This window comes from Phaethon aethereus (assembly GCF_964289735.1).
Source record: "Phaethon aethereus genome assembly, chromosome: 4".
NCBI lineage: Eukaryota > Metazoa > Chordata > Aves > Phaethontiformes > Phaethontidae > Phaethon > Phaethon aethereus.
Window position 1 is genome coordinate 72,168,317 of NC_138578.1, and position 14,431 is coordinate 72,182,747.

General features: G+C 38.3%; 1 protein-coding gene across 1 annotated transcript in view; it reads left to right on the plus strand.

Moving 5' to 3' along the window:
• Positions 1-14,431, plus strand: part of TBC1D14 (TBC1 domain family member 14) — a gene marked incomplete at its 3' end in the record, with an annotated part of 70,961 nt that overhangs the window by 9,424 nt on the left and 47,106 nt on the right. Inside the window, exon 3 of the mRNA XM_081999339.1 lies at positions 13,099-13,219. Coding sequence (XP_081855465.1) covers positions 13,099-13,219 — 121 coding nt within the window. The remainder of the gene's footprint in view (positions 1-13,098; positions 13,220-14,431) is intronic.

Here is a 14,431-nt window from a genome sequence, read left to right on the forward strand (position 1 = left end):
TATGGTGAAGAAAGTTTCCTTGGCTGCTCCTCTGGCTCAGTTGCTGTCTCTTCAGCAGTTTGAGACTCTGGAAGGTTTCTGGCTGTTTCCTCAGGTTCTTACGTGTCTCTTTGGGTGTGGCAGGAAGATCCAAAGCAAGAAAAAGAGACTGCTTTCCTGCTTGTTTATGCATAGCTTTCCTCTTGAAAGAGCTTAAAGTGTCACAGGTATAGTGCTAGGTGGAGTACTAGTGCTCTCATTAGGCTCCAGGTTAGCACATGAAAAGGGATTATTGCTTCTGAAAGCAGCTGTAATGCTGACTAAGAAACCTGATGTGTTGGTTGTTTCCAAGTGTCACATGTACTTGTATCAGCTCTAAAAGGCCAGTGGTCTTTCACATAAAGCGTGAGTTTGAATTAATTTCCTTAATTTGAATATGTACAGGAGCTTGGTTTGAGAAACAGTGTGGGCAGATAACTGTCTGGGAGACTAAAGAGTCGGTGTCTTGTCTGTCCCCTTGCCCTAGTGACCCAGAGTAATGAGTTTTACCTTTGGACTTTGCTTCTGCACAGTTCTGCTGAAACACAGACTTTTTAAATGCTCGGGTTTTTAAACAGCTTTGCAGAATCAGGACCATTGTGATTTTACTGTAGTAGTTGTGCTTTTCATTTACTGTTTTGGAGAGCGAGGATGAGGCTTTTTATGGTTACACGCAGAGTGACCATAAAAAGGACTAGGAACTATGTTAAGTTAAATAGTAAGCCATGCAATTCCCTTCCTTTTGAATGGACTACAAGAACCCAAAGTCTTTATTTAGTCCACTGCTGTGCCATTTGTTGCCTTATTTCACTAATTTTAGTGTTAAAAGGAAGGTAGAATAACAAGGAGCATTATACTGTTGATTTCCCACTTTCATCTTTCCAGAAAGGGAATTCACTGACGACAGAAGGTAAGAGAATGGATTAAAATAATTACGATTGAGTAATCTGAGATGTTAAACTTTATATATGATGTTGTGTCCTCTTCTGTGCATGTTTTATGTTAAATGAAGCCTATTAGAGGCTGTTCAGGAGGAGGCAGGCTCAGAACAGGACTGAAGTGTGTAGGAGGAGGGACAGAAAGAGCTGCATGTGCTGTCGGGGAGGATATGAATATACTGCTTTTAACCACAAATGAACAAAAACTAGCTGAGCTGCATGTGGAGTTGTCCAGAAGCTGGGAGGAAGGACTCCAGAAACCCAGGCTTTGGCAGAGGGAGCTGGCATAGACACCCAGCACAGGCCACTTCACTGCCCTGTGGGCTGGCTGGGCTCCCCAGTGCTGCAGGTGCCTGCTCCCCCGGGCAACCCGTTGGAGGGAAAAGAGGAATTTGGTGGCAGTTTCATCCCACCCCACTGCTTTATCCGGGTGCATTTTGAGCTAATTGTTGTCAATAACTGGCATTTAAAAGGGTTGGGGAGAGAGGAAGGCAAACAAGCTTATGTGTCAGTGGTGCGGGAAGCAGCATAGGCACTGAAGACCCCTATTAAGAGATGATGCTGGAAGCAGTATTTCAGCAGCCCGTGAGACATTCAGATATACTCATCTGATGGGTGCTTTAGTCTTCACAATATGGTTTTGAATACTACTTATTTGAAAGCCACTTTCTGTCTACTTTAAATGAAAGACTAGTGGTCCTCCCCTCATCTGTACTTACTATCACATTTCTACATAGAACAAAAGAAAAGTTGCAGAACTTTTCTGAAACAAACATTTTCTCTCAAAGCAAGTCTTCCACAGGTGCAGAGTTGGAGTTCCAGAAAGACAACAGCCTTTTCTTTTCATAAAGATTGAAAATTGTTGAAAATTGAATGATACAGTTTTCAGAATTCCTATCCTCTAATTCACTGTGTCAAGTTTTGGACTTTGTCATGTGGCCTGTTTTCCACTAGGTGTTGAACTGAAACTGTCCACATTCATTTTAATCCCTGTTTTCCCTTTATGTGTGAAATAAAAATTTTGTTTAAAATTACTGTTCTGTTAATTTTTCCTCAAATTTTGCATTAAATCTTACGTGAGATGCGGCCCTTCAGAATAAAAGGAAGTTGCTTTCGCAGATAAAACCTGCTTTATTTAAACTTCTATTTGGGCAAAACTGTTTTCAGTTACTCAACAGAAAAACCAAGAGGCTTGTTGAAGTTATTGGTTCATTGTGGAAGTTAAATGAAACACTGCTCAGCAGTACTTTGAGTATGGGCATTTTTTTACAGTAATGATACAAAACTATGCAGTAAGTGAGGACTTAATGTGATTCAGTTATTTTAAATATAATAATAATATTTTTAATTAATAATAGTATCTTTAAATAAAGTCAAATGTGTATGTTTCTTTTCTAATGGCTGGTAGGAAGCATTACAAAAGTCTCACATTGGCTAGTGAATAAGATTTGTAGCATAGATGGGTGTTGTATGTTGCTTGCAGCATTCAGCTATAATGCTTTTTCCCCCTGATTCCTTCTCCTTCATCTCCTGTGTGAGGCTGCCTTTTGGAAAGCTTGCGGTTGTTTGGTTCTCTGCATTCTACATGCATGCTTTTGAATAGAAAGAGTAAGCATTACATACCTTTTTGGTAGATGTAAACAAGACTTCAGGAACTAATTCAGGTGAATGAAATTAAGGTCTGCTTTCCTTCTGCTTCATTGTCTATATGAAGGTTTAGTGAATTAGTGGGTTAGATGGACTTCGTATCTTCAGCTAATATGCAAGAACTTTCCTGATGTTTCCCTGTGTTAAAAGGATCTGTGAGAAGTGGATGGGCACTGGGGAGAGGGAGTATATCAGCACAATCACTTCCATGTGACACTCTATCTCTTTATCTAATCAAAACACTATTTAATGTTCAACTGACTTTTTGTTCCCTCCCTTCCTTATTGGCAATATCAACTGTTGTAAGTTCCTGCAAGTACAGAAATGATAAAAAAAAATTAATCTGTCTGTAAAGAGTATTTAATTCAGGGTCGACATTGTGAGAGAATGTTATGTACATTTAGAGATTCTGAAAAATGCACCGAGTAAGGTGAAATTAATGGAATAAATATAAACTCTCGCTCCTTGATTATTTTTTTAATACAGTCTCCCTTTCCCGGTGTTATATAATCTCTGGCAAAGTTGGAGTCAACATTAACTTTTGTTTTTAAACATATTTATAAAGGCTGAAACACGAAATGGTCTGTTAATAAAATTCTATGTATGGATCAACACCTGTTTAATGAAATAGTATATGGAGACCGTGGGTTTTCTGGAGCAGGAATATGTGTTTTTATGCCTTTCTCTGGATATTCAGAGTTCTGTTAAATAAGTGTTGAGCTTGTTGGCAAGAAAAAAATAGTCTATGAATTCTTCTTTATGAGCTGTTAATCTCAATTTGGGCATTAGTTACATTGCTGTTTTAAGGAGCTATCCATATTAAGCCTCTCTTCCTAGTCATTAAGTGCCTCAAAAGTTTTTGAGCCATACGTAAGAATAATAAAGAAAAAAACCCTACAGTAAATAAGGGTTACATTACCTTACATTGACAACTGACAGAATAAACACAAGAACTTGGTACTAATCATGAGGTAGGACAAGGTATTTATTTACTTAGTGCTTGTACTCCTGTTTGTGAGCTGCAGCCTTTCGCAAGTGCGGAATTGGAAAACAGTTTAGGCTGGAAGAGACTTCTGGAGCCATCTGGTGTAACCTCCTGCTCAGTGCAGGGCTGACTTCAGCACTAGACCATGTTCCTCAGGACCTTGTTGAGTCAATTGTGAGTATATCCAAGGATAGAGTTCCCACAGCCTCTCTAGGCTACATGGTCCAGGATTTAGCCACTACCACTGTGATTATTTTTTTTTTCTCTGCTTTTATCCAGTTGGAATTTACCTTGCAGCAGCTTGCTGCTTTGCCTCTCGTTTTTCTTCTGTTTGCATCTCTCAGACTGGTCATCCAGGCTAAACGAAACCGCCTCTCTCAGCGTCCCCACTTGTATATCGTAGGCTTCAGCACCCAGCCATCACAGTGGTCATCCACTGGACTTCCTCTAGTTTTTGATCTCTCTTTATCTTAGTCCAGGGGCCCCAAACTGGATACAGATATAGTCTCATGGGTACTGGGTAGAGCTTCTAATAGTTTTTCCTCTTGATCTTGCTAATACAACCCAGTCCATGTTTAATCTTTATTGCTGCAAGGTCTTACTGCTGAGTCAGGTTCAGCTTTTTGCTTGGGATGACATTTCATGTATTCATTCAGTTTTTGGTTTGTGTGTTAATAGTATTCCAGATCAATGAAGAAATCTGCTTTCAGACTCTGGGAATAGAATTTTAGGTTATTCTGATAACATTGGGTTAACTGGGAATTTTGCCAGCTAGAAAAGAACCATTATGTGTAGCTGGTTGACTCTAATAGTTTGAACTTGGACCCAAACGTTGTTTTTGTATGAGAGTCCTAACTTGCTGAAACTCCCTTTTCTGAGAATTCTGCAGTATTAGTGTGGTAGGCTACCACTGTGCATCAACATGCAAAATTGTTCTTTATTTGCTAAACGTGCAGGATTACTGTCTGATTTATCTTTTCATGACTTTGACACCTCAGTGCAGGCAGTTCTGCTTTGTTCTCCTCTGAAAGGAGGGCTACTGTCGAAGGAAAAAAGGTAAACACAGAATATTACAGTCTTGATAAGTAGTTTATCAAACCCTGCTTTTTTCCCCAGAACCGTAAAGGGAGATTTTAAAGTTACCCTATTGCAAGCTTTCAGGTAATCCTGTACTGCTAACTTGTATTACTGTCTCCCTCAACTGTGGAAATCTTTTTTTCAGACCTGCAGTTATCTGTTGTATTGTAAAGTGTCATTACTCTTTGTTCTTACTGAACATACTGGAATGTCAGTGGCTAGAAAACTTTGTTTATAAAATGTGATAGGGATTTACAAAACATGATTTGTCATTAGTTACCTAGTTTCATAGGTAGGTCGACTTCTAGGCTGTCTGGCTCTACTTCTGTTGGATTTGTTTATCCATAAACCAAGCATCGTTCTTCCTTTACCTTGACCTTTGGCAATCTCTCAGACATAAAATTCTGCAAACCCTGCTTTTGTATGTGATTTTGGAATCTTATTCAGAGCATAACTTCTGAATTGCTGATGAAGGTTCTTCACCATAGCTAAAATACTTGAGCTTTTTTGATGATACTTCCTTCTGTTGTATTTTGATTGATGGTTGGCTTTGTTTATTTTTTTAAATAAAAGTATAGGTTGACTGAGAGGTGATCTGGGGTTGGAAGGGGGGAATGCAAGACTGGCAATCACTGCATCTAGTGAATTATTTCCAGAAACCAGTGTTATCTGGTCACTGTTGGCTTTCACCTGCGCATAATGTAGATTTAGGGCTCTTCAGGAGATTTTGGTAGGTCGTCTTGTCCCACAAACAAGGTCTGGTACCCAGTGTGCAATAAGCCAATCTTGCGCACAGAGCCGAGAGATTTATTTATTTCATGTTTGCACAAAGATGGGTGTGAGGTGGTAATTCCAAAAAGCTAGCCCACCACATGAAGGAATTACAATGTATTTATCCTGTTACATGATTAGTGAAAACAATGGAAAACCTGCCCAAATTTACGTTTATTGGTTAGTGATTACCATATTGCTTGCTCTTGGTTTGTTATATTTAAATTAGCTTTGCTTGCCACGGAAATCGGCACACATGATCTTGGCAGGTGTGGGAGGCAATTTGCATAGACCATCAGTTGAGTCAGTGGTCGTGATCTCCCCCTGACACCTTTACCTTTCCCCCAGTTACTGTGGGTTTTGCTGATTCCATGCCAGTGGCTTTCTTCGATCCTTGTTATCTTCCTTGTAACAAGATGTCTCCTTTAAGTCCCTCTTGTGAATTCCACTTCTGGAGAGGCTGGTGATTAGTAAGGCATACAAAGTAATCAGACCTAAATTGAACAGTGTCACCATTATCTAGGCATTAACCTAGTGGTGCTCAGTCTACATTCTGACAAGAATTTCCTCTCAAGTCCATCAGTTCCCTAGTCATCATGATTTATGTTTCTTGTTCTTGCACTAATCAGGAATATGTTGCTGATTTTTTCAGGGTTTATTTTCTTTGCCTCTAGAAATTGTTTAAGTGGCTGGAGTGCAAATTTGGACCATCTAGAAGTGAGAATCTTTCTTCTGTTTATTGAGGTTAAGCTGTGAAAGTTATGGTTAGTACAGAATACGAAAGGTCATTGAAGGATGAGAAAAAACCAAAGTTTTTACACCTTTTTGTTGCCAAAACCAGGACACTTTTAATTAAATTCCATAATAGTGTGAGAATGTTTCCTATATAGTGTTAATTGAATTTGTACCATGTCAGGTAAGGTGGCTGGACACTTTTGCTCACAATGCAGCAAATGCTTAATAAAATTTCTCTTTATATATTTTTTTTGCTTAATAGGTACTGTACGTTACTTGAAATGTCCTGTTTCAATGTAGATTTCTGGATACCTTGACGAATAATGTCTGTGGAGACATCTCTTGTGCTTGACATGGGTTTACCTAATTCTTAAGATTAGTATCTGCTTACTGTCAAACTCTTCAGATAAAGTCTGTTATACTCTCCAGTAGGACTGCCTTTGAATAGGCAAGTGCTCAAGACCTTAGTGCTCTCTCGTCATGTAGTTCAGAGTTATCAGGAAATTTACATGCAAGTCTGATACTGATTTGAAATTGTTTTTAAAGATAATTTTGTTCTACCAAATCTGAACCTTTTGAACTTTCTCTGCTACCCTTATTTTTCATCTGCTCTACTTATGAGACTGGTGAGTCCTTCCAGTTGTTAATTCGCATGACTATTCTAATTGTTTTGTCTTCTGAAAATAACCTTCTTAATTGAAAGACTAATTAAAACTTGAATGTGAGCATGCATCTTGAAAGCTGGAAATGTTGGATGTGTTTTTAACACTGGTAGTAAAAATGTACTTGCAGTTGCAAATTAGTTTTGGGTAAATGCAGATGAAAAAATTGCATCAGTCCGTGCCTGCGTTGGATCATTTTCTAGTTAATTCTCATGCGTGTTTTTTCACAGCAACTGTCTTTTTGAGAATAAGGAACCTATTTATTTGCAAATATAATCTCTATGCTAGGTCAGCGTAGTCTACCACAGAGCAGCATATGCCATTTTACTTCTGTTTTGCTCACAATTGTCATTCCGTGCTACATGCTAGTAGTTCACATACTGTGGTCTTTGGAACTTCATCTAAGGAGCCATGTCAAACCAGTAACATCAAAATAGTTAATCATCAATTTCTGATTTTCTGGAGAAACCAAATACTGTAATCATGACAACTCCAAAGTCCTAAGCTCCTGTACCCTTTTATTCCAGGCAACTGGTATATCTTGGGAGTTTGGGGGTGGAGGGGGGGGAAATACTGTGCGTTGCCTGGAAGTCAAGGTGTAGGGGATGTATGTGTACCAGCAGGCGTCAGTGGGTGTTTGTCTGTCCGCCTCGCTCGTCCAGCCTCTGACAGCTACGGTGTCGGAGCCCATCCTTTCTTCCTGTTGTTCAAGTGACATGTGCCAGAGAAACAGTTCCTTGACTCTGGTGGTACCAAACTTCAGAGGTATCTCAAGGGGCACAGTATTGAGCCTGCCTGGCTAGAGAAGACTTTGAGACTTTTCAGGGAGGAGGTTTACAGCTGAATTTTAAGATCTGCACTAGATTGGGAGCAGAAGCCATGGCAACACTCTCTCTGCTCCTTTTAGTGGATAGGTTTGTATACTGAACGGGGCGGGGGGGGGAAAGTGGTGGGGAGGGATGACCTTTTGAGAGGTGACTTCATGTAAGTGGATAACTTTGCCTGGCACATGCCACAGCTGAAATGTGGAAAAGGTGAATACTTGAACACTTGCGGAGCAGCGCTGTGAACTTGTCACACGGCAGTAGTTGCTGGCAGTTGTGTTACAGGCTTCTTGTCTTTTTAGAAAGAGAATTGGCCTGAACTAAAAAAACTTTCTGCATCAGTTGTGATGCGGGACCGTGTTTAAAAGCATAGGCTTGAAAAACCTGTAATAGGTGCTCTGTGGGTAGGTTTGGCTTGATTACTTGTTGTTGATGTGGTTCTAATATTTATTTTTTCCTTTTTTATTTGATTGAGGCTTCAGCCTGACAATGGCAGCACACGGGGCTACATAAATGCTGTCAGTATATGAATGTGTAGTATGAATATATGGCAACCAGTCAGTAAGTTTATCTTAGCAGTGCTTATAGAACCAAAATGAAGTAGTTTGTAAGTTTTATTAAAAAATAAGGTTTTCCTGACACTGCTGAACTTATCTATTAGTATTAACTACTTCTCTTCCCCACAAAAAAAGGCAGTTGGGCAGATCAGTATATGGTAGTGGTGCAGTATGTGTATGTTCAAGCAAAAGATTGTTCAGTCTCTTATATCCCAGGATGCCATTTGTATGCATGTAAATGTTAACTCTGGAGTTAGAATTAAATTCTCTTCAGGCAGGTAATTCCTCTCCACAGCTCAATTAAAATAACAAGGTTAAACTGCTGTTTGGTGCCAAATGCTGTTTTCAGGGGACTGTGCAAAAGTACTTTTCTATTTGAAATGTGGTCTCAATTTAACTTCTGTGCTTGGTTTTCCTAAAATAAGCAGCTGCAGACACTTAGTGTAAAATAGTTAACATGTTCAATGGGAATGCAAATGTAACACACAACACTTTAATGGCTCCACACTAATGATACTGCAGACATGATGTATCACATCAGATATTCCTGTTAATATCCCTGTTGTAAATCAGCATGATGTGCTCTAATGGTTGTGAAGAGGACAATGAGACTGAGATAAAGATCAGCATGTGATCTTTTCTTTCCAGGCATGTCAACTCTTTTTACATTCAACATCTCAATTTTTGTATCTTAAAACACTTGTAATTAAACTTCAGGATCTTTTACTCTAGGATTTCTGAGCTCATCTTTGGAGTGAAAATCTGCTTTTTTTCAAATAGAGAATTTTTGCTCCTTGTTAACCTGTATTTTCCATTAGGTAAGAGCTCAAGTTACCTTGGCTGGATTTTTTTTTTGTGTGAATTGCATTTGCTCAGAAGTGAGACTGCTTAGTGCTTTTTTTTGAAAATCCTAGGGAGCTGTGTAAGCATGGGAGGAAAGGATTTCCTTTTTGTGCTATGGCAGCAGAAAAATGAAAGCTTTTGCTATGAATTATTTGCTCTGATACATATATGGCAGAAATTACTACTTTATTGTAAGGCAGTTGCATATTTAAAGGGTCTCCTTTCAGTCCATAAATCTCAACTAGTGGCTTTATCAGGACCCAGTGGTGTTGTCCTGATTTATTGCAGAGCTTTGCAGAAATCGGACCAGAAAACATTCCATAGTTGGTTATTTTTTTTCCCCTTAAATCTTCTAAAATTTGGTGCAAAGGAAGCAGCATCTCTTCTGCTCCTCTCATGCCTGCCCAGATGTCAGGTGGTTTACCGTTGGCTTTTTCCAGTCTAGAACTGTGTGTCCTCAGTCACAGCAAGAACAAGTTGTAGTTTGCAGCTGATTGTGCCAATTTGTGGTTTCTGATAACGTTATGCCTTTTGAGAATTTTGAGACTTTTTCGAGTGCATAAAGAGTGTGGACACAAGCAACACACCAGGATGTAGGCATAGACAAAGGGGGAGGGGGGAAAGAGGAAAAGGCAGAGTAAGTTGCTCTGTACAGAATGGGAATTGTATATTGATCATATCTGCTGCTTTAGGTTCTATATATATATATATATATATACAATTAAAAAAAGAAAAGAAAAAGGTGAACTGGAAATCCTTGACATAGTGCAAAGAGAGGAAGAGATGCCAGGTACCCTAGAACGTACAGTGGAAATCATGCAGACAGAGAGGAGTCTTTTCTCCCAAATAACTAGTGATAGGACGAGAGAAAATGGCCTCAAGTTGCACCAGGAGAAGTTTAAACTGGATATTAGGAAAAAATTCTTTACTGAGAGAGTGGTCAAACATTGGAACAGGCTGCCCAGGATCAGTGGAAGTATTCAAAAAAACATGCAGACATGGCCCTTCAGGACATGGTTTAGTGGGCATGGTGGTGTTGGGTTGATGGTTGGACTTCATGATCACAGAATAACAGAATCACTAAGGTTGGAAAGGACCTTCAAGATCATCAAGTCCAACCTCTAACTCAACACCACCATGTCCCCTAAAGGTCTTAAAGGTCTTTTTTAACCTTAATTATTCTGTGAGTGAGCTGAGCAAGTGCTGAGCAGATAAGCTGTAGAACAGATTACTTACTACAATGCTCCCTCTAAAGGGAAAATGGTTAGGATTGCGGAATTGAATTGAAAGCAAGTATGTGAGATTGACTTTTCAGCTTTACTTCACCTTACACAGGCGTTTGCAGCAGAGAGCTATGATACTTTATCTTTCCAATTCACCTTTATTTTGCTCTGAGGATAAAAAACCTACTGCTGCTCTTAAAATCCCAGAGAAGATCAGGGGTATTGTTGCTGGTTTATACCTGTGCTAGTAATCTCTAATGTGGATAGATAGGGACAGAATATTGCCTGTGAGTCCTTCAATTTTCATGCTATTGCAGTGCTAATGAACTGTGGTGAAAGCCTTTTACTTGCAAAAGAGGGTTTGAATGTGCACAGAACTGTCACACAGGTGTGTCTCGTTGTGGGGCTCTTTCAGGTGTCCCTGATGCCAGAAGTTCTTGTTTTCTCTGAAGACAGTATGTGACCTGGAATTTGGTTTGTTTGCTTTTTGAAGTAATAACAACCTAAAAGAAAACCTTTTGCAAGAACAGACAGTCAGTCTTGCATTGTGTATCCTATTTACCTGCAGTGATTTTGATGATATTATTCCTTTCATGTTTTCCTTTTCATTCTTAGATATATTTTTATCTAAGAACTTGCTTGATATTTCTTCATTTTGTATTAACTAAACATATGTAAAATAATCTCATGTCTGTCTCTCTTTACATTTTATTTTCTTGGTAGCTGTCTCAGATGGTCCTATAAATCCATCATCTCAGGCTGTCTTACATATATGTTATGAATTTGGGAAGGGGTGAGAAGGTAATTAGATGCAGAAGCCCTTCAGGGTGTGAAATGCTCAAACAGAATGGATTCTTTATATTGCCGAGGTGAAGGAATTGCTGATGAAAAGAAAGCAAATTCAACTGAGATACCTTTTTATTGGAAGTTGTTTTTATGATGGTCTCTTTTTCCCAGTGCTAGCAGTTGCAGCGATAGCAACATAGTCAAACTTGTTGATTAATGCTCTTGTTAGCTTATAAACCTCTTAAGTAGCATTACAGCTGTAATGATGAACTACAGGAGAGCTTCATAACACTGAAATGGAGTATGATAGTTAAGACAAAGCAAATCTTTGGTTTTGATCCAGTAGTCTACCTGCAGAATTATAATTTCATACTTGGAAAAACGTGGAAAAAGGGAAAACGTGGCAGAATATTGCTGTGTTTTTCATGCTGTTCTTTAGTGCTTTCCCTACAATTGTTTCTCCTATATCCTTTGTACTGTTTTTCATGTGAGGTGGGGTGGGGGAAAACTGAAAGGGGTTTGTAGAAGTGGAGTTACTGCTTAGCTTTGACATCAGTTGTTACTCGCTTGTGTGATTTCTGTACCTAAACACATTGTTCTTATCTTTCATTATGATAATCTGTTCCTGGTTTGGGTTTCAAGGTAACTGTACCCTTGTGATATAGAAGCACGTGATCATTCGTGTAAATATATCTGTATTTAAGGATGGCAGTGCACCCTATTAACCTTATAATACATTCCAAATCACTCTGACGTTTGTGCCTTGATTGTTTTCCTTATATGAAACATTTCTCCTGTATTCCAAGCAATATTATCTCTGTTGGTGTATTTATGATATTGTTCATGTTAGCTGATGCAAAGTGGTCAGGAAAAACAACAACTTAGTGTGCAGATCGTTCCTATTGCAGATGTGTATTTGGTGCTTTTAGAACATGAAGCTCAATATAGTTTTCTTTCCTAAACTACCACACTTTATGAATAAGAAACAATATGTACTTGCTGGGTCAACCCACTGGGCATTAAGTTAGTAACTGTAAGTAAGGAAAAGCAGTAATGTCAGACTGGAAGCATCTGTGGTATGAAGGTGCTATAGCTTCATGCTGATTGAAGTAGCAAAAATGCTTTTGTCTCACTGGAGTTGTTTTGGGTTTTTTTCTTTTAAATGAGGGAGTGAAAGCCTATGGTCAAGTTCCCAGAAAAACCTACCAGAAGGTGTGCAGATAATTGAGCTAACTTGGACATAGTTGAATATTCACTGAACTAGTCAGTAGGACAGAAGAAAATCTGTTTATTTTAATAATCCAGACATGCTGTGGGTGTAGAATATCTGTTGTGCTCTTGGAGGACCTGAGTGCTAAAGACTGGTCTGTACCGTGCGTCCAGTTTTGGAAAAGTATAGTTGTGGTGAGAAGACACAGGTCTGGCATATCGCTTTATGATTAAAAACTAGCAACATCAATAAAAATGATTTAATTTGCAGTGGCTTTACATCTAGGTTTGACTGTTACTGCAGTGTTTAAGCTGGTTAATTTGAGATATTTCATAGAGACTTCAGAATTAATGTGTTTTGATAGCTGCTTTTAAGGTTATCCAGGAAAATAAATCTTTTATGAAAGCAGATCAAATACAGTAAAAAGCTATTATGTCTGCAACTTTTTGTGATTTTTGGTCGTAGTGTGTTGTAACAGGCAAGTGGAGAATGTTTATGCAGCAAGAGATTTAGTATCTTAGTCTTAACTTTTAAGAGTGAGGCTGAATCATCTAGGGGGAGGCTAAAAAAGAAGGCTACTTTTAGAAAGTTACACATTAATTTTTTTAATCTACTAAAAATTCTTACTTAACCAAGTCCTTTGCCTAGTATGGTGATAAGACTGCATAATGTACTACTTGAGGATGGGAAATGGTGCCTGCCAGCACAACCACAAGCAGAACTGGAATATGTGATTGGGATACATAAGCTTGGCAAATCATCTATCCTTCCTTTTATTATAAATAATCAACCCCTTTTCTTAATAAAACTTTTTTTTTGTAGGAATTTGTTTACCAGAAAGCAAAGTGCAAGATTTGAAAAACAGAATGATGTGGGATGGAAGTTGTTTGGAAAAGTACCTCTCAGAGAAAACTCACAGAAAGATCTAAAGAAAACACAAAAGGTATTTGTTTAATTCTGTGTTAAGATTAGTGGTGAATGTAGAAGTCAGTTAAGTTTATGATCTGTGTATATGACTGTGATGCCTATTTGTCTGATGAATTGCATACAATTTCTTGGACAGTATCAAAGAAGGTTCTCCATTGAAATTTTTCTTTTTACTTCTGTTTATAACGGTGCTGTTCAAAAGAATATTTACTACGTAGTCATTACTTTGAGTGCTCCATGAAAACACATACCACTTTGGTATAAAGCATTTCATGTGCAGATTGAAAGTATATGAATGCATATTTGTTTTTTATAATCAAGCTTAATAGGTATTTTGAAATCTTTCAATTTTCTTTATCTTGTTCTAGCTTTCACTGGTTTGTGGCCTTTGTCTTATAGATCCATCTATAAAATGCTGTTTGAAGGGAAATTGTGTTCTGCTGGGCCTTGGCTTGCTTATGCTTAAATAGTAATTAAAAATACATAAATTCAAGATAGAGTGAATGTGGTAGAGTGCCAGAAATTTGTGTTGGAATGCTGGTTTCACCCATTCCTTGTTTTCTGAAGTATTTACTGTTTGGAGTTGAAATTTCCATGTGTGGGCCTTAATGAAATTTTGGTTACTGACTTAACGTTGGAACAATGTAATACAGTTCAGGATAAGTGAATAGAGTAAAATGGATATTTTTTTTTTTCCTTGTACAGTATAGTTCAAAAGAGAGTGTGTACTGAAATCGTTCATTTTGATCAGTGAATCAGTCGTTCCCTGAATAGTGAAAAACGTTAAAAGCATCAGAAACACTGAAGAATTTAGATCTTCATTGCTGCTTAACTCATTTTGACATTAGTTTTCAAGTGTGTGTTGCTTGTATTTGCCAGTCGTTTGATCATGATTTGTTTTTGGGGGCGGTGAAGAGGTTATATAAAAATCTTTCTAGGCTTTCCTTAGTGTGTCATAAGAGAATAAAAAACACAGCGAAAATCCCTTTTCTCTTTCTTTGCATGTCACTTCTCAAGCTATAGGATTTTAACATTGTTGAAAAATGCAACGTTTCAGAGGACTCGTTCTACTGCAGATAAACCCAAGCACGCTGCATGTGAATCAAATAACTTGCCTTCCCAAGGGGCAAAAATATTGTGAAATCTTGATACAATTAACAGTTCCAAAGTGTTCACCAAAGATTTTTTTGATGACACAATTGAAGAGGCTTAATAATCGCAGTATGCG